The following is a 25,722-nucleotide window of genomic DNA, read 5'->3' on the forward strand; positions in this document are numbered from 1 at the left end:
TTTGATGCAACATAAATGAGATGCGTGGAGTTCAGTTGATTGAAGATCTCAAACAGGTTTATTAACGAGTATATACAGTGCACAGCTAACTATTTACATGATTTGCCTCTTGGTGTTCCAGTTACAGAGTGAGACTAGCATGTAGTCACATGACTCCATCCTTTTTTTTTATTCATTCATGGGATGTGGGTGTCACTGGCTATTCCAGCATTTATTGCCCATCCCTAATTGCCCTTGAGAAGGTGGTGGTGAGCTGCCTTCTTGAACCGCTGCAGTGCATGTGGGGTAGGAACACCCACACCGCTGTTAAGAAGGGAGTTCCAGGATTTTGACCCAGCGAAAGTGAAGGAACGGCGATATAGTTCCAAGTCAGGATGGTATGTAACTTCAAGGGAAACTTGCAGGTGGTGGTGTTCCCGTGCATTTATTGCCCTTGTCCTTCTAGTTGGGAGAGGTTGCAGGTTTGGAAGGTGCTGTCCAAGGAACCTTGGTGCATTGCTGCAGTGCATCTTGTAGATGGTACACGCTGCTGCCACTGTGCGTCGGTGGTGGAGGGAGTGAATGTTTGTGGATGGGGTGCCAATCAAGCGGGCTGTTTTGTCCTGGATGGTGTCGAGCTTCTTGAGTGTTGTTGGAGCTGCAGCCATCCAGGCAAGTGAAGAGTATCCTGGTACTCACCTCATTAGCATACTAAGATCTTAAAGGGACATCACTCTTAAAGGCAATCACACAACAGAAGAGGCCCTTAAATGGTCATTAATTAGGCAGGAAGGCCGTCCTCAGCCTTTCACTCTCCAACAAAATTGAATGGCGTCAGGCACTCCACTCCACACTGCCTTCCCTTGCTATTTTATGGGCACCCTCCCCACCTCCCTGCCTGTCCCTAGAGGGCTGGTAAAATGCAGCCCTTAATTTCAGCATTGCCAGTTTCAATAGGAAGTCACTGTTGGGGAGTAGGATTGTGAGATTATGGGGAACTATCTCACTGAGGGTGAATGCAATGCGTGAAATATGTTGCCTGAATTGAAGAATATCAAAGCAATCAATGTGGATGCTTGTAATTACCTCATGCTGCTATATGTAGATATTCAAGATGATTAAGGTGTCATACATGTTTGCCTGAATGGTTTAATAGAGAGCAGAGTGATGTTAACCTGAATTTACCCAGGAAAGTTGAATATGGTACACAAAAGAGAGGTGAGTAGTAAAACAAGATGTGCAATGCAACTGGTCTTTTCTATGCAGAAGGGAGCTTTTGACAGGCAACATCATCTGGGAACTGGTGATATGGCTCAATAAATAAAACCCTGTGCATGTTACGAATAGGCCATAATGGATATCTTAGATGGGAAGTCACATGGCTTCAGGAGGCACTTGAAGTATATAGAAGCAACAATGCTCTTGGCTATCATGCATATTAATAAAATTAAAAGCATTTCTGTGCACTGTCAGTGTATCACTAGTATGCATAAAAATCTTATGTGTTCATAATTTGTCATTCTCTCCTTTCAAAGAACTACCCATTCATAAGCTAAAGAAGAGGATTGATTGCAATGCTCATCTTCTCGCCCATGCCACATAGGTCACTTGAAGCAGGCACAAGCTCAGGCATCACACTTCAGAGGATATTTGTGACCTTGAAGAGGGAACAGAGGATCATATGAGGAGTGAGGGTGAACAACAGGCAGAGTTGGGGACTCAAAAATGGTGAAACTGCTGCTGGGCAGAGGGTTAGCATCAACACGGAGCCTGTTGGATTGCTTCATGATACTGATCGCAAAGGGTCAGCAATGAAATGGAGGAGACTTTCTGAGCATGAATGGACATGCTGATTACTCGACTCCTTGCAGAGCAGCATGAAGAGTGGTCTGGGCAGCACTGCAAATTTTATCAAGATCTATGCACATTTACCAACGGTGGCCGAAGATAAGTCCCTGGTGTGTGGGTGGAGTGGGCAGCAGCAAGTGAGGGGATTGAATCATGATGCTTGTGGAGTTGAGGGAACATTCCTGCTCTCTCGGCTCCAAAGGAAGGTTTTTTAAGTTAAAATAATTTTAAAACCTAATGACTGGGACTTAACGATGAGGCAGTGGCTCCGCCCACCGGCTGGAAAGGCAGGGACGAGCCCACTTCCACCGGCCCTGGAAGCCATGATACTATTTTGCATGGCTCATGCAATTAATTGCTTGAGGTCGTGGCTTCCACTCCCATGAGGCAGGAAGCCTGCCTCCAAGAACAGCCCAATCAGAGGGACGCACTTCCAGAGGGGGCGGTCTGTCCCGCTAGGGAGGCCCCCCCATCAGGCACGGGGTGCCTAATCAGGATGGCCCCCCTAGCCTGCAAGGAGGCCACCAGGCTTTAACTGGCCACCAGATTTAACTGGGCAGCCTCCTCAGGTGGCAAAGTGCCCGTTAATTGGCTACTTAAGGGGCTCAATTGGCCTAAGGGCAGGTGGGCTGCCTGCCACCTCCCCCCGCCGCAGGTAAAAATACCAGCAGAGGCAGGTAGGCAGTGGGCATTGCAATCCCTGCCATCCCACCTGATTTTGCGCACACCCACTGCCCCATCTCCCAGCCTACTCCCAGTTGGGGGCGTAAAATTTTGGCCCATGTTTAGTTGGCTGTCCCTGCTTAGGTTAGATAAAACTTATCTCTTTGAGCAAGCATACCTCTCCTAAGCTTTGCTTCTATGGATTAGCATCCATTTTCACTTTTGCCTCTGTGATGTGCTTTAGAAATCTTTTCAATGATAACGACGCTATATGAATGCAAGCTTGTTCTGAAGGAGTGAACAAAAATAGTCGCTCATCTGAGTATTAATTTGGTCAACAGGTATATCAAACCTGGATTAATTCAAAGAGTGAATGATTGAGTCCTGAACACTAGCACACAAAATAATTAATTGATAATGCTCATTTCGTACATACACTAGGTCGAACAGAGTAAATTTACTCCACTTGTGTTGTTTTTGCTAAATGAGAAAAATCTCACCTGCTTCACCATCATATCCAGGTGGACCAAAATCACCTGGCTTCCCAGGAATGTCTGAAGGGACGGTGATTCCTGGCTGCCCTGGTTTCCCTGGAAGACCCAATGGTCCACCACGACCTAATGGAACAGTAAGCCGTTAATGAGTGAATCAAATGTTTTGGGTAGGCTAACAACTATAGACAATAGTCTTCATTTCCTTTCAACATTTTTTCTAAAATAATGATAGCAGTTTTTTAATTTGAGAAGTAACAAGGGTACGATAGTGTCTCACTGTCGATTAGTTTCTCTCCTCACCTTTCCCTGCATCAGGCACTATTCTCCTTTACGGACATTGGCTAAACATCTTGTTCCTCAGTACACCTCTCAACTTCTTAGGGGTCCCAAATTTTCCTCGGGGCCCGTCGGAGTAATCTGAATGGGCAGGGACAAGTGAGTGCAGAAATGGGGTGGGACCCAGTATTGCCAAGTCTCTGTCCCAAATAAATAGCTGCAGGAATTTCATGGGCGGCAGGCACCCCTTTGCAATCTGGCTGTTGTAAAAGGAGGTAAAACAGATGAGATGGCGTTGGAATTCTGGTTAGCCTTGCCTCCTAAGGCCTAAACACACTGTGCACCAGTAAGAAAGACAGTAGATTTGAAGTGGAAGCCGAGTTGAGTGTTCCAGGCAGGATTCATTGCTGGACCCAAGGTGTTCAATATTGAACATAATGTGGGGCACATGATAGCCCCCAGTCTCTGCTCTGGAAATTAAGTGGGACACCTGAGTAATACTTTGGGGCAATATTAACCTACTCTGGCTGGCAGGAAATCAATGGTAATTTAAATTAGGCAGGTGTAAAACCGACAGCCGATCTGATCACATCAGCTTCCTGCCGTGTGGGTTAGGTTAAAATTACTTCCATAGTTACTCAGTTCCTTCCTACCTTAGAGGTGTTTCTCTACCTTGTACCTCCCCTAAGATTAGGAGATCCCATTCACTGTGTAGCATAAATTATTACTACAACCAACTGCAGGGAAATCAGGTTTGGGAATTGAATATCCAAGGGCACTCAGTATTTCGGAAGGATAGGCAGGAAGGAAAAGGAGGTGGTGCAGCTTTGTTAGTAAAGGAAGAGATCAGTGCTGTAGTGAGAAATAACACAGGCACTGGAGATCAAGACGTAGAATCAGTCTGGGTAGAAATAAGAAATAGCAAGGGAAAGAAGCCCCGGTCCCCAAATAGTAGTTGCACAGTGGGGCTCAGTATAAACCAGGAAATACTGGGGGCTTGTAAGAAAGGTATGGCAATAATCATGGGTGATTTTAATATGCATATAGACTGGATTAATCAAATTGGCAAGGGTAGCCTCGAGGGAGAGTTTATTGAATGTATTAGAGGTTGTTTTTTGCAGCAATATGTTGTGGAACCAACCAGGGAGCAGGCTATTCTAGATTTGGTATTGCGTAATGAGGTGGGATAAATTAATGATCTCATAGTTAAGGATCCTCTAGGGAATAGTGATCATAGCATGCTAGAATTTCAAATTCAGTTTGAGGGCAAGAAACTGGAGTCTCACACTAGCGTTCTGGAGTTAAACAAAGGTAATTACATAGGCATGAGGACAGATTTGGCCCTACTGGACTGGGCAGGAAGACTAAAAAGTAGGGCAGTTGATGAGGAGTGGCAGATGTTTAAGGAATATTCAATTCCCCCCAACTAAAATATATTCCAGAGAGGAAGAAAGATTGTAAGAGGGGGAAAAAACATCCATGGCTAAGCAAGGAAGTTAAGGATAACATAAAGACAAAAACTAAGGCATACCATATTGCAAAGGCCAGTGGCAGGCTGGAAGATTGGGAAACTTTTAAAGATCAACAAAGGGTTACTAAAAAAGTAATTAAAAAAGCAAAGGTAAATTATGAAAGAAAATTAGCGCAAAATATAAAGGAGGAAGGTTTCGGGGAGATGTCAGAGGTAGGTTCTTTACACAGAGAGTGGTGGGTGCGTGGAATGCGCTGCCAGCGGTGGTAGTAGAAGCAGATACATTAGGGGCATTTAAGCGACTCTTGGATAGGTACATGGATGATAGTAGAATGAAGGGTGGGTAGTTAGTTTGATCTTAGAGTAGCTTAAAGGTTCGGCACAACATCGTGGGCCGAAGGGCCTGTACTATTCTATGTTCTATAAAAACAGATAGCAAAAGCTTCTATAAGTATATAAAAGGGAAGAGAGTAGCTAAAGTGAATGTTGGTCCTTTGGAGGATGAGACAGGAGAGTTAATAGAGGGGAACACAGAAATGGCGGAGACACTAAATCAGTATTTTGCCTCAGTTTTTATGGTGGAGGACACTAGTACCATCCCAATAGTAACAGGAAATGCAGAGCTTATAGAAAGGGAGGAACTTGGAACAATCATCATCACTAGGGAAAAAGTACTGAGCAAACTATTGGGATTGAAGGCAGACAAGTCCCCAGGGCCTGATGGCCTACATCCTAGGGTCTTAAAGGAAGTGGCAGCGGAGATAGTGGATCCATTGGTTATAATATTCCAAAATTCTCCGGATACGGGAAAGGTTCCAGTGGATTGGAAAAAAGCAAATACAACGCCTTATTCAAAAAGGGAGGGAGGCAGGAAGTAGGAAACTATAGACCAATTAGTCTAACATCTGTCCTTGGGAAATTGTTAGAATCCATTATTAAGGAAGTAATAACAGGACATTTAGAAAATCAAAACACAATCCATCAGAGTCAGCATGGTTTTGTGAAGGGTAAATGGTGTTTGACTAATTTGCTAGAGTTCTTCAAAGCTGTAACAAGCAAAGTGGATAATGGGGATCCTGTAGATGTAGTATATCTGGACTTCCAGAAGGCATTTGATAAGGTGCCACACAAAAGGTTAATACACAAGGTAAGATCACATGGGGTTAGAGGCAATTTATAAGCTTGGATAGAGGATTGGCTAACCAACAGAAAACAGAGAGTCGGGATAAATGGGTCTTTTTCTGGCTGGCAGGATGTAACTAGTGGGGTGCCACAGGGTTAGGTCCTCGGGCCCCAACTATTTACAATCTATATTAATGACTAGGTTGCAGGGAAAGAAGGTACTATAGCCAAATTTGCAGATGACACTAAAATAGGTGGGATAGTAAGTTGCAATAAAGAAATAAGAAATTTACAAATGGATATGGATAGGTTAGGTGAATGGACCATAATTTGGCAGATGGAGTTTAACATGGATAAGTGTAAGGTTATCCATTTTGGTCAGAAGAATAGAAAGGCAAATTATTATCTAAATGGAGAGAAATTTCAGAGTGCTTCTGTGCAGAGGGATCTGGGTGTCCTCATGCATGATTTGCTGAAAACTAGTATGCATGTACAGCAGGTAATAAGGAAGGCAAATGGAATTTTGGCATTTATTGCTAAAGGAATTGAGCATAAATGTAGGGAAGTGTTGTTGCAACTGTACAAGGCAAGAGTGAGACCGCACCTGGAGTATTGCGTACAGTTTTGGTCCCCTTACTTGAGGAGGGATGTAGTTACATTGGAGGCAGTTCAGAGGAGGTTCACCAGATTGATTCCAGGGATGAGGGGTTGTCTTATGAAGAGAGATTGAGCAGTTTAGGCCTTTACTCTCTAGAGTTTAGAAGAATGAGAGGAGATCTAATTGAGGTATATAAGATGATTAAGGGGATTGACAAAGTAGATGTAGAGAGGATGTTTCCTCTGGTGGGGCAATCTAGAACAAGAGGTCATAGTTTTAGAATAAGGGGTAGCAGATTTAAAACGGAGATAAGGAGAAATTACTTCTCTCAAAGGGTCGTGAGTCTGTGGAATTCACTACTCTAGCGCGGCGGATGCCAGGACATTGAGTAAATTTAAGAAGAAGATCGACAGATTTTTAATTCGTAATGGGTTGAAGTATTATGGAGAACGGGCAGGAAAGGAGTTGAGGCCGAGATGAGATCAGCCATGATCGTATTGAATAGCAGAGCAGGCTCGAGGGGCTGAATTGACTACTCCTGCTCCTAGTTCTTATGTTCTTAATCTTCATGCCCGCCCCGCCATGTATCCCGACGTCAAGGCCCCTATAAAATCCAGCCCAATAAGTTGAATCTTAAGCTCCAAAAATGGGTGGGTCGGGGTCAGGTGAGATGATTGAACTCTACCCCCCCAACCTCCCCCCACCTCCGCACTGACTAGCAGCAGCAGGCAACTTAACTACAATTACAGCCTCCTCCAGAGTACTCTCTGCCTGACAGGAAGCCGAGCCTGTCAATCAGGCTGACTTCTGGGGATTGGAACCTGTCAAAGCAAAAATACGCTGTCTGTGGAGACAAACTCCACCCCATGTACACAGCCCACCTCTGTCAAGATTCAGCCCATTGGGTCTCTGTACAATTGGATAATTTCCAGTAATGTAACATGCAATGTAACCCACACCAAATATCATGCCTTACTGTGGCACAGTAGCAGTAAAGATACTAACGTACAAATTGCTTGTGGTAATACAGTCATCACTATAGTTAGGAAGCGTAAATTATCATGTTTGCCACCAACCAGATTCATAGCACAAAATCCAGTATAACATTACTGAACAATTACAGTCGATTTTCTAAATTACCTGGATCTCCTCGAACTCCTTTGGGTCCAGGATATCCTGGTGCTCCTATACCAGTGCCCGGTGTACCGTATTCACCCTTTCGCCCTGGCAAGCCAGGAGGCCCTGGCAGTGCCGCCAAACCAACACCTAAACAGTTAGAACATCAAGAAATAAATACCCATTCAACTTTGAGACAATGGCTGGGAACTTCCTCAGAGTTTCTCTGGCTCTGGTCCCATAGATTTTCCAGGTGGGTGGTGGAAATCCACCTCTAGTGGAAATTACCAGCCAATACCTTTGACTTAAAGCAAAAAAGAATTTCCTTAACCATCAACTCCACTTAGATTTCCTTTCTCCTAAACAGAAGCTACATTGGTCCTGATTTTGCATTAGTAATGACACTGTTCTCCACTGAAAAATGAAAGCAACTTCGGGAGTCTGGACATGCACAGTTAAATGTGCAAGTCCAGAAGTTGCTGTCAGTAATTCTACAATACTCGAGAGGGTGCACTGTTGAGGTCTCCCCAGAATGCAATCAATTAGAAATCATTGAACTGTCGAGAACTTCCACTCTTGTGCTCTCAGTCTTGCTGTTAAAATCCTTGAAAGTGTTACACATTGTTGAGTGAGGTGCAACTAGATTTTTAATAATTATTGCTGATAAGCCTCACTAGCTCCGAAATGTTTCAACATTTGTTGAATGTCAAATTTCTCCAATACTTTTAAGAAATTTCACATATTTTGTATTACAGTTTGTTTATTTTAGCTACTACCTTAATCCCATGTGTATGTCCCAATCATTTGTTTCACTATCTGTAAAATTTCAAAGCAAAAGTAAAGGGATTCAGCAGTTTTTACTTCCTGGTTTGCTGTCTATGAGAACACTTCAATTAGATTGGCTGCTAAGCTTGCCTGATGATATCACTGATGATGGACACTTGGCCATCCTTTTGATGTAGCACAAGATTCAAACTGATGTTGGGAAAGAGAAAATACACCACAGAGATCTCTAGATCTTTGTAAGAAGCTTTCATTGAAGTCAGCAGTGAGCACCATTGCTTCACGGCTAACTGCGAAATCCAGCCCATTAAACACATGCTCAAGGAGCACAATACAATTGCTTAAATAAAATTACATTACTTTTAATGTAGTCAGTTTTTTTTTATTGTGCAAAACGCTCTGTTGTCCAGAAACCAAACAAAGGAGTGATTTTAACACTACCCACCTAATGGGAACTAGGTAGACAGTTAAAATCAACCATGAGAATTACTCACTGATACCCTGCTCTCTGCCTACTGTCAAACGTAGCACGAATGGAGCCAGAAGAGTCCGAAACATTTCATTTTTTGTTACATTCCTTGTGGGACCTGGAAGAGCAGGAGTGCCCCTCCGGGCCCCACAAAGAAAGTTTAGGTCAATCCTGCCCTGGACTCCCCCTGACTATGCCCCAGACCTCCCCGCCTCCACTGCCAAGAACGTTTGACCCTTCCAAAATACATTGCCCTGACTTACCTCAGTGCTGGCAGCTGTTCATTTGGTCCTGGTCAGCAGCCACCTGCCACCCGAAACTATGCTCCTGCTCACTGGCCATTCACCACTTGCCCGCTTGTTTCAGCTGTCAGGTAGGTGGTTAGGAGAGCGTTCCAGCCCACGGGGAAACCAAATTGAAGTAACATTTCCTCAACTTTCTGGGCTTTTGCTGGCCCTCCTCCTGTTTGCTGCCAGGTTGGCCCAGTGGGGGTCGCAGGTCGGCTTCCCCGTGCAGGCCTCAGGCACAGTGGCGCAGTGGTTAGCACCGCAGCCTCACAGCTCCAGGGACCCGGGTTCAATTCTGGATACTGCCTGTGCGGAGTTTGCAAGTTCTCCCTGTGACCGCGTGGGTTTTCGCCGGGTACTCTGGTTTCCTCCCACCGCCAAAGACGTGCAGGTGATAGGTAAATTGGCCATTGTAAATTGCCCCTAGTGTAGGTAGGTGGTAGGGAATATGGGATTACTGTAGGGTTAGTATAAATGGGTGGTTCTTGGTCGGCACAGACTCGGTGGGCCGAAGGGCCTGTTTCAGTGCTGTATCTCTAAATAAATAAAATTTTAAAACTGCAGTTGGTCCCAATGATGAATGTTAGAGGCAGGACTCCGCTTACTCACCTGCACAAACTTCCAACCTATAGAAAATCTGTAGGACCACAGTGAGTGGGCTGTTGCTGGCAATTTAACTGCCCACATGGTTTCTGCTGGGCCAGCAGGTTTAGATTTGGCCTTATAGTGCAACCAGAATTGGAATGCATTCCTCCCTATGAGTATGGCTGAATTCTTTAGACGTCATATACATCACAACCCACAGGTGCATCAAGAAGGAGAACCTGATCCTGGTAAAGGTTTCAGGTAATAGCCTCAATCCCAAACATAATTTAACAAAGCTCTTATTGGTAAGTACCTGGTGTTCCTGTGGGCCCTTTTGGTCCAGGCAAACCATTCAAACCATCTAGACCTGGAGCACCTGGGAGACCTGGTGGAACAAAAACGACCATTATTCGTGGCGCAAGCAGCCAACTGAAAAATGGAACCAACAATAAACATTGGGGAACAAAAGCAAAATACTGAAGATGGTGAAAATCGGAAATAAAAACAGGAAGTGCTGGAAATACTCAGCAGGCCAGGCAGCATCTGTGGTGAGAGAAACAGACTTAATGTTTCAGGTCTTCGACCTTTCATCAGAACTGACAAAAATTAGAAATGTAATAGGTTTTGAGCAAGTGAAAGGGTGGGGGAAGGGGAGGGAAGAAGAACAAAAGGGAAGGTCTGTGATCGGGCGAAGGGCAAGAGAGATTAAATGAGATTAATTTCATAGTACAAAGCCAAAGCGGGTAGCTATGGGACAAGTGAAGAAACAAAAGATGTGTCTGGATGAAGTGTAAATGACAGGATAGCAGCTGTCCAAACACAAAGGAAAGGGATTAAGAAAGTAATAAGGGATGGGGTAGATAAAAAATGAAGAAGCAAAAAAAAACACTAAAAAAGAAAAACATGGGGGCAGAGGTTATGATCTAAAATTATTGGACTCAATGTTGAATCCGTAAGGCTCTAAAGTGTCCAGTCGAAAGATGAGGTGCTGTTCCTCAAGCTTGCAATGAGCTTCATGGGACACTGTAGCAGGTCAAGGTCAGAAAGGTCAGAGTGCGAGCAGGTAGAGAATTGAAATAACAAGCGACAGGAAACTTGGGGTTGCATTTGCGGACTGAACGGAGGTGTCCTGCAAAGCAGTCACCTAGTCTGTGTTTGGTCTCCCCAATATCGAGACCACTTCATGGGCAGTGAGAACAGTGTACAAAAATGAAAGAAGTACAAGTAAATGGTTGTTTTACTTGGAAGGAGTGTTTGGGGCCTTAGATGCTGGGAAGGGAGGAGGTAAAAGGGCAGGTGCTGCATTTTCTGTGCTTGTATGGCAAGGTGCTGTAGGAAAAAGGGAGGTGGGGTGGGGGGGGGGGGGGAGACTGAGGAGCGGACCAGGGTGTCGCAGAAGGAACAGTCCTTTCAGAATGCTGAAAAGGGAGGGGAGAGGAAGATGTATTTGGTGGTGGCATCATACTGGAGATGGTGGAAATGATGGAGGATGATCCGTTGAATACAGAGGCTGGTGGGGTGGAAAGTGAGGGCAAGGGGAATCCTATTATGGCTCTGTGAGGGAGGGGAAGGGGTGAGAGCAGAAGTGTGTGAAATAGATCGGACACGGTTATGCACCCTGTCAAGGAAGGTGTGGGAGTGCAGGGGGCAGAATCCTCGGATGAGGAAAAAGGAAGAGACATCAGCAGCGCTAGTGTGGAAGGTTTCATCGTCTGAACAGATGCAATGGAGACTGAGAATCTGGGAGAATGGAATGGAGTCCTTGCAGGAAGCTGGTGTGAGGAAGTGTAGTCCAGCTGGCTGTGGGAGTCCATAGGCTTATAGTGAATATTGGTTGATAGTCCATCACCAGAAATGGAGACAGCGAAATCAAAGAAGGGGAGGGAAGAGTCAGAGACGGACCATGTGAAGGTGTGGGAAGAGTGGAAATTGGAAACAAAGTCAATGGAATTTTTCAGTTCAGGATGAGAGCAGGAAATGGCACTGGAAGCAGAGGTGAGGGAAGGGGCCTGAGTCTGAAACAAGGAATGTTCCACATAACCCACAAAAGGCAGGCATAGCTAGGACCTATGCGGGTATATTTAAAATAAACATTGAGGGTCTTAGAATAGTGGGTATCTGAGCATGTTGACAGCAGTGAAATCAGATTGAAGGATATCTTAACAAAGTAAATTGAGCCCTGAGAAACTTTATTATGGCCCAGAGATTGACAACAAGGGGACATGGGAGGAAATTTAGAAGGGGACAAATGAATGGACTGATCAGATATAACTATTTCATGTAGTGAGAGCTGAATGTTTGGAATGGACTGCTCAGAGAGGTGACTGAGGTTGAAATATCAGTAATTTTAAGAGGGAATTGGGGAGGTATCTATGGAAAATCAATTCAGCGCTATAGGTAATGTATTTGTATATTGGTTTTGAGCTCTGGGCAGGCCAACTGGACCAAAATGCTCTTTTTCTGTCCTCTTCACTGCTATGCAGCTAGGCTCAAGTGGCTTATATCCTTCACTTCAGTATCAATGTTAAAACCTGCTTGAAATAAAGCCCAGGTTAAGCACCAACTGCAGTATTACTGCTTCAATAACCTATGTGTTTATTCTATTTTCTTCCTTCTTTGACAGTTGTTGCAATTCAAAAAGATATTCATTCAAGGGCATCCACTTCTCTTTAGGAAAAATAGGGAGAACAGCCTGGTGTATTCTTCAAAACAAAAAGCAAATTTCCCTTTGCAGTGCTGACAGTCAGCCGGAGGATGTCAGTGTCAGAGGATTGGGGTGTCAGCAATACTGTCTGATGGAGTGGGTGTTACAGGTCCATTTATGACACTGACAGGGAATGTGTGCTGCACACAAGGTATTAATAGGAGAGATTGTCCTCTTCTTACCTCTTGGAATGCTTTGTTCCCAGCTGCAGCAAAGAGGAAATAAATGGAGGAAACCTGTTGCATTGGTTCTTTTGCCTCTCACCCCCACCGCCCCTACGATCCTGCGGTGAAATTTCTTGGGCTTTTGGCATGCAGTGTAACCAGCCTGAGTTTGCAGTAGGTACAGAGCCAACATTAGAACAGTAAGGAAGATGGGGGGATGCCGCTTGCCTCCTGATTCACTTTCCTTGTTATTGGCCTGGTGTTCACCCCACCAGAGGGACATTTGAAGATACCTGGCATTGGGGTTCATGCTGGGACTCCTGCAGGCCAGAGAGTCTGTGGAGATGTCGCAGGACAATCTGATGATGGATGGTGAGCAATTGCTTTGCAGCTAGGCTCATTTCCACCACCCCTGATCCCTACCTCAAGAGGCTGCTGGGAGCAGGCCTACATTGATAGTATGGCAGGCCTGCAAAAGGCCCATAACAGGGAAATCAAGGGTGCCTCTCCGCTTACAGGCACCTCAGCTGTGCTGTGCCTGTCAGGCACCCAACAGAGGGCTGAAAGAGGAAAGGTTACCCTAATAGATTAGTGATAGTTGATGGAGGGAATCAGTACACAAGATGTACTGGTCGGCACAGTGGCGCAGTGGTTAGCACCGCAGCCTCACAGCTCCAGGGACCCGGGTTCGATTCCTGGTACTGTCTGTGTGGAGTTTGCAAGTTCTCTCTGTGTCTGCGTGGGTTTTCTCCGGGTGCTCCGGTTTCCTCCCACAAGCCAAAAGACTTGCAGGTTGATAGGTAAATTGGCCATTATAAATTGTCACTAGTATAGGTAGGTGGTAGGGCAATATAGGAACAGGTGGGGATGTTTGGTAGGAATATGGGATGAGTGTAGGATTAGTATAAATGGGTGGTTGATGTTCGGCACAGACTCGGTGGGCCGAAGGGCCTGTTTCAGTGCTGTATCTCTAATCTAATGTAAGCCCCTGTCCTCACCTTCCACCCAACCAGCCTCCACATCCAAAGGATCATCCTCCGCCATTTCCGCCACATCCAGCGTGATGCCACCACTAAATACATCTTCCCCTCTCCTCCCCTGTCAGCATTCCAAAGGGATTGTTCCCTCCGTGATACCCTGGTCCACTCCTCCATTACCCCTGGCACCTCATCCCCTTCCCATGACACCTTCCCATGCAATCGCAGGCGGTGTAATACCTGCCCTTTTACCTCCTCTCTCCTCACCATCCAAGGCCCCAAACACTCCTTCCAGGTGAAGCAGCGATTTACTTGTCGGCCCTTCAATTTAGTATACTGTATTCACTGCTCACAATGCCGTTGCCTCTACACTGGAGAGACCAAACATAGATTGAGCGATCGCTTTGCAGAACACCTCCACTCAGTCCGAAAGCATGACCCCGAGCTTCCGGTTGCTTGCCATTTCAACCCACCACACTGCTCCCATGTCAACATTTCTGTCCTTGGCCTGCTGCAGTGTTCTAGTGAACATCAACACAAGCTCGAGGAGCAGCACCTCATCTTTTGATTAGGCATTCTACAGCCTTAAACTTGATTTTTCATGTTGTGCTTTTGGACAGAGCTGCTCATTATTCTGTCATTAACACTTTCTCTGGACTAATGCTTTGTCTTTCACCATAAGCATTAACACGCTCATTGCTTTTGTCCCACGACATCTTTGCCATTCAATCTCTCCTGCCCTCTGCCCTATCACACACCTTCCTTTTTGTTCTCTTTCCCACCACCCCACCCCCACCCCAACCCCGTTCACTTGCTTAAAGCCTAATACCTTTCGAATCTTTGCCAGTTGTGATGAAAGGCCACAGGCCTGAAACATTAACTCTGTTTCTCTCTCCACAGATGCTGCCAGACCTGCTGAGTCTTTCCAGCACTTTCTGTTTTTATTTCAGATTTCCAGCATCTGCAGTATTTTGCTTTTATTATTATTGGCTGAAGAATCCACAAACTAAACTCAAGCTTAGAGCCAACTCTTCAAACAGACTGCAGTGCAGTCTGCGGATTCACACTACAATCTGCGGATTCACATTGCAGTCTGCGGATTCACATTGCAGTCTGCGGATTCACATTGCAAACTGCGGATTCACATTGCAGTCTGCGGGTTCACATTGCAGTCTGCGGCTTCACATTGCAGTCTGCAGGTTCATTTTGCAGTCTGCGGATTCACATTGCAGTCTGCGGGTTCACATTGCAGTCTGCTGATTCACATTGCAGTCTGCGGATTCATATTGCAAACTGCGGATTCACATTGCAGTCTGCGGGTTCACATTGCAATCTGCGGATTCGCATTGCAGTCTGCGGATTCGCATTGCAATCTGCGGGTTCACATTGCAGTCTGCGGATTCACATTGCAGTCTGCGGATTCACATTGCAGTCTGCGGATTCACATTGCAGCCTGCGGATTCACATTGCAATCTGCGGGTTCACATTGCAGTCTGCGGATTCACATGGCAGTCTGCGGATTCACATGGCAGTCTGCGGGTTCACATTGCAGTCTGCGGATTCACATTGCAATCTGCGGGTTCACATTGCAGTCTGCGGATTCACATGGCAGTCTGCGGATTCACATTGCAGTCTGCGGGTTCACATTGCAGTCTGCGGATTCACATTGCAATCTGCGGATTCACATTGCAGTCTGCGGATTCACATTGCAAACTGCGGATTCACATTGCAGTCTGCGGGTTCACATTGCAGTCTGCGGATTCACATTGCAGTCTGCGGATTCACATTGCAATCTGCGGATTCACATTGCAGTCTGCGGGTTCACATTGCAGTCTGCGGGTTCACATTGCAGTCTGCGGGTTCACATTGCAGTCTGTGGATTCACATTGCAGTCTGCGGATTCATATTGCAAACTGCGGATTCACATTGCAATCTGAGGATTCACATTGCAGTCTGCGGGTTCACATTGCAGTCTGTGGATTCACATTGCAGTCTGCGGATTCATATTGCAAACTGCGGATTCACATTGCAGTCTGCGGGTTCACATTGCAGTCTGCGGATTCACATTGCAGTCTGCGGGTTCACATTGCAATCTGCGGATTCACATTGCAGTCTGCGGGTTCACATTGCAGTCTGCGGATTCACATGGCAGTCTGCGGATTCACATTGCAGTCTGCGGGTTCACATTGCAGTCTGCGGGTTCACATTGCAGTCTGCGGGTTCACATTGCAGTCTGCAGATTCATATTGCAAACTGCGGATTCACATGGCAGTCTGCGGATTCACATTGCAGTCTGCGGGTTCACATTGCAGTCTGCGGGTTCACATTGCAGTCTGTGGATTCACATTGCAGTCTGCGGATTCACATTGCAGTCTGCAGGTTCACACTGCAATCTGTGGATTCGCATTGCAGTCTGCGGATTCACATTGCAAAGAGAGCTGGCCTGATGACCAGTACAGCAAGCAGCAAAACAATATGAATTTGGTGTAAGAAAAAAATTAACTATACAATGGTCAGTCTGGGCCCTGAAACAGCATCTGGCAGATGGGATGAATTGCCTTTTCACACTATTACAGTTCTTCTGGTATAGGAATATCTAAGCATAACAGTGGGAAAGCTATGGTAGGCACCTTTCTGTCCTGGTCGACTATATTGACCTGGAGGTCCTGGAGGACCTGGACGTCCTCGAGATCCCTGGTAGCCTGGAGTCCCAGGAGTGCCTCGCAGCCCAGGAGCACCTACACACAGAAGAAAGAAGCAAAAGAAATGGATTGGTAAGATGATAATGAAATAATCTTTTAAAACACTCATCATTGTGGCTTGTGATGAAGCAGAAAGAGACACCTCAGGAAACCTCCTGACCACACTGATCAGCTTGTACTCATTGAAGCAGCTGTATTGCAGTAGGCACAGCCTCAACATTAGAATGGATTTGAAGCGATGATGTGTGTATTTTAAAATGTACATGGCAACCACAACATCTGAGAAGTAGGTCATGAGCTCGATTCCTTCCAGATCTCAGCCGTGCTGCACAAAGCAGGCATCGCTTTTCTAGAAATGTTTGGGAGAGAAGAGATGACGGCAAATCCTTCGGCAAGTGTGCTCATATGTCACGAGGCAGCCAAGCAACAGTAGCATAGTGGCCATTCTTTACTTCAGGCTCTACACACTACTTAATGAACATCAGGAGGTGAATTTCCAGAGTGGGGTTGGGCACTCAATATCTGGATGATTTCTGGGTCACGTCCCCGCAGCTGAGCTGCGTCGCTATTGTGACACGAGCTTCAAATCTTAATGGTCTAACTGGGCAGATGCGAGCTCGGCGCCCAATTAGTGACAATGAGCTTCTGCAAGAGGCGGGAGCTGCCTGCAGAGAGTGAGTGGTAAAGGCAGGCATCAGCCATGACGGGGCCTATTGCTGCCTTGCCACAGAGAGCAGACAGATCCATGGAGGGCCAGCGGAATAAAGAGGTGAGGTAGCGCTTCCAAAATTTAAATAAAAAGTCCTGTGCTTGGCCAGATGCAAGATCCCCATGGGTCCAAAACATTTCATCATGCTACAATAAAGTCTTCCCCCTGCCAGCCTGACAGCTATGCACTACTGGTTGGGCTTTCCAGAATTGCAATTGAAAATTACAGTGCAGACCCCCACCCCGGCCCCTTAATAAGCTCCTCCATGAGCTTAATGAGCCCTTAATTGGAGGCAAGCAGCTTCCCCGTTCCCTGCCCCCCACCCTCACAATGAAAATTGCAGATTGTCCCGGAGGGGTCCGGTCCCAGAGATGACCTTCATGTCCACAATCTTCAAATCACATCTACACTGGGTCCCGACCACCCGCCCTTTGCAAATCCAGCCCCAGCAGTCTTATACCTGATTAAATGTCTGGGATAGATGAAGTCACTTAATTAGGTTTTGTGAAAGAAAGTTTTCTTGATGAAAAGTAATCCCACTAACAGATCAATCTCACTGAGTGGGTTTTGACATACTTTATTTCTAGATTATAAATGTTCACGTTCTTTATCAAAAAGAACTTTATATCAAATATGTTCTACAGAATATGGAGAAAGTCAGGGCAATGGGATAAGATGAGATAAATTCAGTTCAAAAGAAAATGCTGACACTGACCTGTTGGGCTGAATGGCCTCCTTTGTGCCATGCTTCCATGTTTACACAATACGTTATAGATTCTCACCTGGGGTACCTGGTCGACCTATTTCTCCTGATCCTTTGACTCCACTCGGCCCAGGACTACCAGAGAAACCAGGATCACCATGCAAACCATCTCGGCCTCTTTCACCTGAAATTAGAGATAGGCACAGCAAAGCTAAAACACCTCTGTAATATATATCAATACCTTCCAATGAGTGGGAAGAACAATGTGATGCTATGAATAGAAGTCAGGGTCAAGGTGGTCTCCTGGACCGGTTCTGATCACGCAAAGGGGTCAGGGAGGAATTTTCCGGATTTCTCCCCACTAATTGGCCTGTGTTTTTTATTTGGCCTTTCGTATCTCCCAGCAGATTACATGGTGGGTAGGGAGTGTCTGTATCATGTATGAGGCATCAAAACTTTATGGCGCAGGTTAGGTTGACCAGTTTTGTCTTGTACCAACATTTTTTGTATCAACAGTTGACAAAAGTTGTAAAGAATTCGAACACACTTTTGTGAGAGCCACCTGGTCTCAGTGCCGGCCCTGCAGAACATGCTCATCCTACTTTAATTCAATTACAGTGAAGGCAGTGTACTTCAAATTTCTTTTCTTTCAAATTGTCTTTCTTTTTCTCTCCTCTTCTCATGAAGACTGGGGCGTGGTTACACGGGCTGCAGCCACCCTGCGTGTCTCATTCAAGTGACCATTCTACAGGTGTGAACCTTTCCTTGCCCAACTTGCACATGAACACAACGCACTTTGGTCTGAATTTTCCCGACTTCACCCGAGAAGTCAATCATATAACCCTCCACTGCCAATCCAACCTAGATCGACTAAGGTGGTATGGAACAGCAAATATACCTGAGACCTTCCTGGTACGTACAAGTCAGTGTTATATCAGGTAAGAAGGTTCCACATTAGAGTACAGGGCATCCCCATCTAGAAAGGGAATGTGTAGAAGTGGCACCACCAACCTGCCACAGCATGGTCCTTAGAAAAGGCAGGTAATCCTGACACATGAGTTGCACCTCATGTAAAACAGTTGCAGCACCAATGCCAATTGGGTGAAAAACCACAAAGCCAACTTAAACCCCTTCTACCTGACAGGAACAGGGCAAACATGGGGGTGTTAAAATAGAAGCAGTTTCCTTCCCTCTGGATTGGCATCGCACTCACGCTTCACGCCAGTATAACCGCCATGTTTCAGGCAGTGTGGGAGGTGCAAATGTCTGGGTCCTATGAGGTAAATAGGAACCCAAAGCAACTTTTAACGCATAGTGATCTGACCCACGACCTGCGCTGGGCTCATTAGAGAAAGCAGACACCAGGAGGAGTCCCAGAGGATGGCCGAGTAGGCAGGTTTTTAATATTATTTTGTGGGCCAGGAAGAGCAGGAGTGTTCCCAGGGCCCTACAAGGAAATGTTGGGCATTTGCTGCCTTCTCTTCCTATTCCTTGACTAGGATCACCTTTGGACACCCCTCGATGCTATGACCTGACTGCCAGCAGCAACTCCCATGGGTCTTCAGCAGCAGCTTCCTGCTGCCCAAAGTTCCATTCCAGCCAGCCAGCTACTGATTCCAACATAGCTGACAGTCTGAACTTCCAGAATGGTGGAGACAGCTGGCAGCGAATATAAACATATTATGCATGATATTTGGAAGGAACAGAACACTCAGACGGGTGACTCCATTTATCTCACCTGGGTATCCTGGTTGTCCAGGCTCTCCTTTTATTCCATTATCACCAGGCACACTTCGTACATCACCACGCTCACCTGTATAGCCAAGAAAGAATTTCTTGTCACGTACATAAGTTAATGAGGCAATAATGAGCCCTAAAATTTTAATAGGATCCCACCCCTATCGTGAAGGCTGAGAAATCCCTTCACTTTGCCTAACTCTTCACCAAAAGAAAGCAAGACAAATGCCAGCAATTCTCAGCACAGTTCATACAAATAGTCGTTTGGTAGTTCAGAACTTGAGTATTGCTGAAAAAAGAGACAGTGGGCTGCATTTTAAAGCCCCTCTGCTGTCAGGAACATTGGCGAGGGGGCAATGAAGGTCGGTGCAGTGGAGGCCCACCAATGGCCTCAATGGCGGCAGGCCCTGTGCCAATCTCGGCAGCGGCAGTGAGGCCTCGTGGCGGCTGCCCTGCCGCTCTGCGACAGAACCCCCATTTCAATATGTAAACAAATTTATATATACCTGATTTAATAAGGGTCCCATTGCCTCCTAAATTGCCACATCGCTCGTCATTCAGCGGCCGACAATGCCGCCCCTTTGAATCCCTGTTCAGGGAACCGTGGCGCGACACCTGTGGGGAGGAGGATTTTTTTCTCTGTGTGGAAGGGGGGGACAAGGAGCGAGGTTAAAATGATGTGGATTGGTCGAGGGGGTGATGGGAAGAGGTAAACAGCAAAGTTGCAGAACCTTGTAGGGGAGAAAGGGCAAATTCTCACTATTTGCATTCTGGGGGTGAAAGGGCATGAATGACCAATCATGCCATTGCGGTGAGGGGCTTGGGGGGGGGTGGGGGGGGGGTTGGTGAAGAAATGCATTCAAAGATCATGTAATTCTGTTTTGTTGCAATGTAACTTATCTGGCCCTTTAATTTTTAAATGACCATTAAGGGCTGTAAGCCCTTTAAAAATGGCACCGGCGCCATAATTGGTTGTATTTAAGATTGCCAGTAGGGCTCGCAGTGTGGCGCATTTGCACGTTCTGGAAGCTACATATATTAATACATAGGGCCCTGTCCTTTGCGGGCAGAAAGAACATGTACAAACATCGCGCCTGTTTCAGCTAAACAAAATAAGTGACAGCCATTCGTTGGTTCATTTCAGGGCAATGCCTTGACCAATCAGAGTCAAGCTGCCTGGTTTAAATTTCAAACAAAGCTTGGCAGTTAACTGTCAGTCACTGTTAACTGGTGCATTCTCCATGGCAACGCCTCTACCAATCAGAGTTCACTTGCCAGCCAATCAGCACTCTCTTCTCATACAGTATAAATTTGTTGTTTTCTCTTACATCGATATTCTTGCGGATTGTACTGATGAGCACAAGACAAAAAGCTTCAACATAATGTCTCCATTTTTCAGCAATACACAGTTCAAACAGGTGTGAGACAGCATTCCTGAGGTAGGAAAGCTGGACCTCATTCATGAGTCTTTTGGCAAATGAGAGAGTGTTCCTAAGCCTGGATATTTCATGCCTTAAAAAGAAGCCCAAGTTGTGGAAACAAACTTTCTGTTAGGCGTAACATAAGTAACAGAAATATGGTGCTCTATTGGATTTTGAAAAATATAATGGTCCAAAATAACGGCGAGTTCATGATTCCCGCTGTTACTAATGTACAAATCTGGCAGAAAGGTCAGGGGATTAAGAGATATGCTGTGAGTTGTGAATCTCTAGAACCTGGTCAATTTACTCCACTCTGTCCTTTGCTTCTCACACACAGCAGCTCACCCTTAACCTCCCCATTATTTTTAAAAACGTGTTAAATTTGCACATTAAACTTGAATTAAACTTATCAAAGAAAGCTAGGACTTGTACATAGCAGTGTAAGATTGTTAATGCAATGCCGACCAACCTCTCTGGACCAGAAAGGGAGCAGCTTAAACTGTCGCATCTCATTTCTGCATGTCATAAATTCTTCTTAGAGATATAAAACATTTTAAATTTAATTTTTCCCTACATTTCCTTTCTGTCTCTTTTTGTTCCTCTCTTAATACAATCTTTCTTTTCCTCTCTTTATTCCTCTTTCTGTGCCTGAATCAACTCTAAATTAACCTACTCTTATTCACCTATCTTCTTTATCATTCCTCTGTTTCTTTTTCAATCCTTAAATCTCATTGTTCTGGAGATTCACTCTTGGTCTCATCATTCACTAAGGTCCCTGAAGCCCCATTGCCTTCTCTGCATTATCAGTTCAAACTTCCAGCAACTTGCAGGGCAAAAAAAATTTGAATTGACAGGTGCAGGAAAAGTCTACCTTCGCACGAAATGCCTTGGCTCCAGCAAGATTTGGGCCATTAAAGCAAACAAGAAATTGCTGATGTTGTAGTTCTATTAAATCAACTGTGACTTTCCAGACCACTTGTAAGAAATTAAAATGTCACAAAAGGTTTGTGATTAGTTCAAAAATGCAATTGAACTGCCAAAATTTCAGCAGGACCTTAATAAAACTCAGCCAAACCGAGTTGAAGTAAATGATTGTTTTTCTATTGATATTAATGCAGCTCTATTGTAGTCATCATAGAGTCATGGAAACGAACAGCACAGCAGGAGCCTATTTAGCCCACCGTGCCTGTGCTGACCCTTTAAAGAGCATTCATGCTTAGTCCCACACACACCTGTCTTTTGTTTGTAATCCTGTAAATTCCTCATCTTCAAACACCAATATGCCCTTTTAAAATTATCTATGAAATCAGCTCCACCATCTTTTCAGGTAGAGCTTTCCACGCCCTGGCATCTCTTTAAGTGAAAAGAATTTCCTCATCTTCCCTGTGGATCTTTTGCCAATGATTTTAAACATTATTGAGACACTCACCAGAGGGAATAATTTTCTCTATCGACTCTATGAAACCCTCTCATGATCCTGAAAACCTCTATTAGGTCACTTCTTAACCTTCTCTGTTCCAAGGAGAAGAGTTCTACCTTTTCTAACCTCTTCTCATAACTGAAGTCCCTCATTCCTGGTAACATCCTGGTAAATCTCCTCTGTACTCTTTCTAAGACCTTTACATCTTCCTGAAATGTGGTGCCCAGAATTGAGCTGAGGCCAACCAATGATTTATAAACTTCTAGCACCATCTATTTGTTTTTACATTCTATCTCTCTATTTAAAAACACAAGCAACCCAGATGTTTTTTTAATCATCTTGCTCAATAACCCTCCCAGCAGCCAACAGTGTCTGTGTTTTTACTGATGTTAATCCAGCTCCTTCCAACTACTTGGAGACACAGGTATGACCCGATTTGGTTAAGCTTGCAATCTTACTGAGTGGTGAGTCACAGGTTTGATTCAACACTCCACTGAGTTCCCAATCCCAAAGGTCGGTTGGTCACAAGTAACTCATTCAGGTTTGTATTACCAACCACAGTTTAATTTGTTTCGTAAATGCAGCACTGAACAAAACAAAACAAAACAAATGCAGGTATATAATTTGTGACAACAATTTTATAAGGGATTCTGGTGATACGGCCAATGTTTAAAATGTAGAAGTATCAATGGGTAAGAAGCAATGTTCCCTCTAAACTGCATGGATGCACAGCTGCGCAACAATCTGGAACTTACCACACAGACAACAACTAGGCCGCGCACAACCAATTCCCTTTAAGATGCGTGTATGCGCAGCTGTGCAGGAACCTTAAAGGGACCACACTATGCAACAAAGAAGCCACGTAAAGCAAAGAGAAATTGGAGGGAACACTGGTCAACTGCTTACCTTTTGGACCAACAAGACCCAGTTCGCCAGGGTACCCAGGAGAACCTGGCAGACCACCATTACCCTGTTAAATACAAAGTATTTGAAATATAAAATGTTGTACAGATGAACATATGCATGACCCACACTTAATCCACATTCACATATACAGCTTTAACACCCCATACTACTTCCCAGCCTCTGGAAACCTTGTTCCTAATCTAGCATGTTTATCAATCATCCAGTTTATAATGATTACCATTAACAGTCAATCTACTAGACAGCACAATAATGCAGAGAGTTACGGCACCATTGTGCGATGGTACGGTGCGGTGGGACACAAGCTCCATCCTCCCTCCACTCTGCTGAGCTCTGTATCTTCCTCAGTGATGCTATATGAGCATGGTGGACCTCCGTTCGTCTTGCCAACTCATTGAGTGATGGGATGGAAGCTTGAACCCCCACTTTGCTGAACGGCTGGTCTCAAATATTCATGCTTAACTCTGCTCCATTCTTATCATTCTGCCAAGCCTGTAGTCACACTGAGTGATGGCTCACAGCGTCGATTCCATACTCCTCTGACCATCTGATTTTACTGAGTGGTGAGACTTCTATTTGACTCCCTACTATCTGCTGAGTGCTTAGATTCAGCAGGTTGGCAGGATGCAGGTTCCACTGCCCCCTTTGTTGAGCTCTCAATCTCAGCCATGTGAATATATTTGTTCATTATTTTGCCATTAACACTCTCTTGACAAATACTTTGTCTTTTGCTACAATTATTGACACTCCCTTTGCCTTTTGTTCCATGACATCTTTGTCATTTAATCTCTCCCACCCTTTGTCCTATCACATCCCTTCCCTTTTGTTCTTATTCCCCCGACCTCCCTTTCACTTGCTCAAAACCTTACATTTCTAACCTTTGCCAGTTCTGATGAAAGGTCATTGCCGTGAAATGTTGGCCGGGATTTTTTCTTGGCAAAGGGGGTCTTGGCTACCAGCTCAAGTGCCGGTGAGAGCCCTGTGTTGCCTCCTTTGGGGAAGGCCCGCTTGATTACGTGCCAATTAGCCACTTTAAGTGGACAGCGGTGGGCCTTCCCCCGGATTAAGGAACCCACGGACGACCCGCCTGCTGAGAGTTGTCGGTCAATCAGAGACTGGCAGCTCTTTAGCTGAGCAACACCACCGAAGAGGGAGTGGCTGCTGCTTGTACTTGACCCACCAGAGGTGAGGGACCCAGGCCACAGGTAAGTCAAGGCGGGAGGGGTTTTGCAGGGTGGGGAATCGCAGGGGAGGAGGTGGTAGGGGGATTGGCAGCAATGGCCAGGGTTGGCTCTCAGCGGGCCCCCCTTTCCCGATGCCGGGGCCCTCGATCAGGCACTAAGTGCCTTTTAAAAACCCATCAGAACACCCCCAGCCCCGAAGCTGGCAAGCAACCCACATGGATTTGCTTGCCGTGCTCTCCATGCGGCGACAGGCTCGCCTGCCACTGGCAGCGGCAGGATGAAGCCCTTAATTGGGCATTAATTGGTGGCAGGGCAGGATGGCCATTCACAGGCCTTCCCGTCCCAGACTTAATTTGGGTGGAGACGGGAAGGTGGCGGGGTGTACCTTCCTGATTAAATATTCTCCCTGCCTCCAAATTTGACGCACAGGAGGGCATAAAATTCCCTCCCGTTAACTCTGTTTCTCTCTCCACAGAGGCTGCCAGACCTGCTGAGTATTTCTAGCACTTTCTGTTTTTATTTCAGATTTCCAGCATCTGCAGTATTTTGCTTTTATTTCAGTATAGAAATTATCACTTGACAGAGAGAAAAATCAGAGTGTGAGTCGTCACTGGACCATTTCCTCACAGTCATCCCAGCCAAAACAAGAGCTACATAAATGCAGTCCTATAGGTTGGTCAAATCATGCCATCTTGACCTCAGGTGATTTACGACTGGGTCAAATCAAAACGGACAAAATGGAACCAAAGGTTGGAGTATACTGCCAAAAACAAATTGAATAGCGCACTGCAAAACCTCTACCTGGAAACATCAGCATGCTCAGAAGTATAATAATTTCTGCATAAAATAAATGTTTATTATTTTGAAAGTGATACGAATAAAACAGAAAGTGCTGGAAATACTCAGCAGGTCAGGCAGCAGCTGTGGAGAGAGAAACAGAGTTAATGTTTCAGGTCTGTGACCTTTCAGCAAAACAACAAAACATCTCCACAGCTGCTGCCTGACCTGCTGAGCATTTCCAAGACTTTCTGTTTTTATTTCAGATTTCCAGCATCTGCAGTATTTTGCTTTTATTCGAATACTTAAAATGTTTTGGGAAAACCATTTCAAAATCAACCATTTTTATCTATAGTTTGTAGAGATCCATATTTAACCTTAATATATTTTTCTAGACTGGTTGTGCATATACAAGGACTTGTTGGGTTTTTTTTGTGTGTTTTTCGTCCTTAAGCCAATTTTTTTATCCAATTGGACAACAACCCTCCTATTCTACGAGCCTTAGTTGCTGTATTCCCTTCATCAAAAAATTCAATTAGATTAGTCAAGCATGATCTGCCTTTTACAAATCTGCACTGGCTCTTCTTAATCAACTCAAACCTCTCCAAG

General features: G+C 45.2%; 1 protein-coding gene across 4 annotated transcripts in view; it reads right to left on the reverse strand.

Moving 5' to 3' along the window:
- The window catches only part of col4a6 (collagen, type IV, alpha 6), a 402,270-nt gene that overhangs the window by 20,730 nt on the left and 355,818 nt on the right, over positions 1 to 25,722 (reverse strand). For all 4 annotated transcript variants that reach the window (XM_068047226.1, XM_068047223.1, XM_068047225.1 and 1 more), the window contains 7 exons: positions 23,135 to 23,198; positions 19,389 to 19,463; positions 17,730 to 17,834; positions 16,167 to 16,274; positions 10,005 to 10,076; positions 7,592 to 7,717; positions 2,991 to 3,107 (listed from right to left, as the gene is read on the reverse strand). In XM_068047226.1, coding sequence (XP_067903327.1) covers positions 2,991 to 3,107; positions 7,592 to 7,717; positions 10,005 to 10,076; positions 16,167 to 16,274; positions 17,730 to 17,834; positions 19,389 to 19,463; positions 23,135 to 23,198 — 667 coding nt within the window. The remainder of the gene's footprint in view (positions 1 to 2,990; positions 3,108 to 7,591; positions 7,718 to 10,004; positions 10,077 to 16,166; positions 16,275 to 17,729; positions 17,835 to 19,388; positions 19,464 to 23,134; positions 23,199 to 25,722) is intronic.

This window comes from Heterodontus francisci, chromosome 15 (genome assembly GCF_036365525.1).
Source record: "Heterodontus francisci isolate sHetFra1 chromosome 15, sHetFra1.hap1, whole genome shotgun sequence".
Classification (NCBI taxonomy): domain Eukaryota; kingdom Metazoa; phylum Chordata; class Chondrichthyes; order Heterodontiformes; family Heterodontidae; genus Heterodontus; species Heterodontus francisci.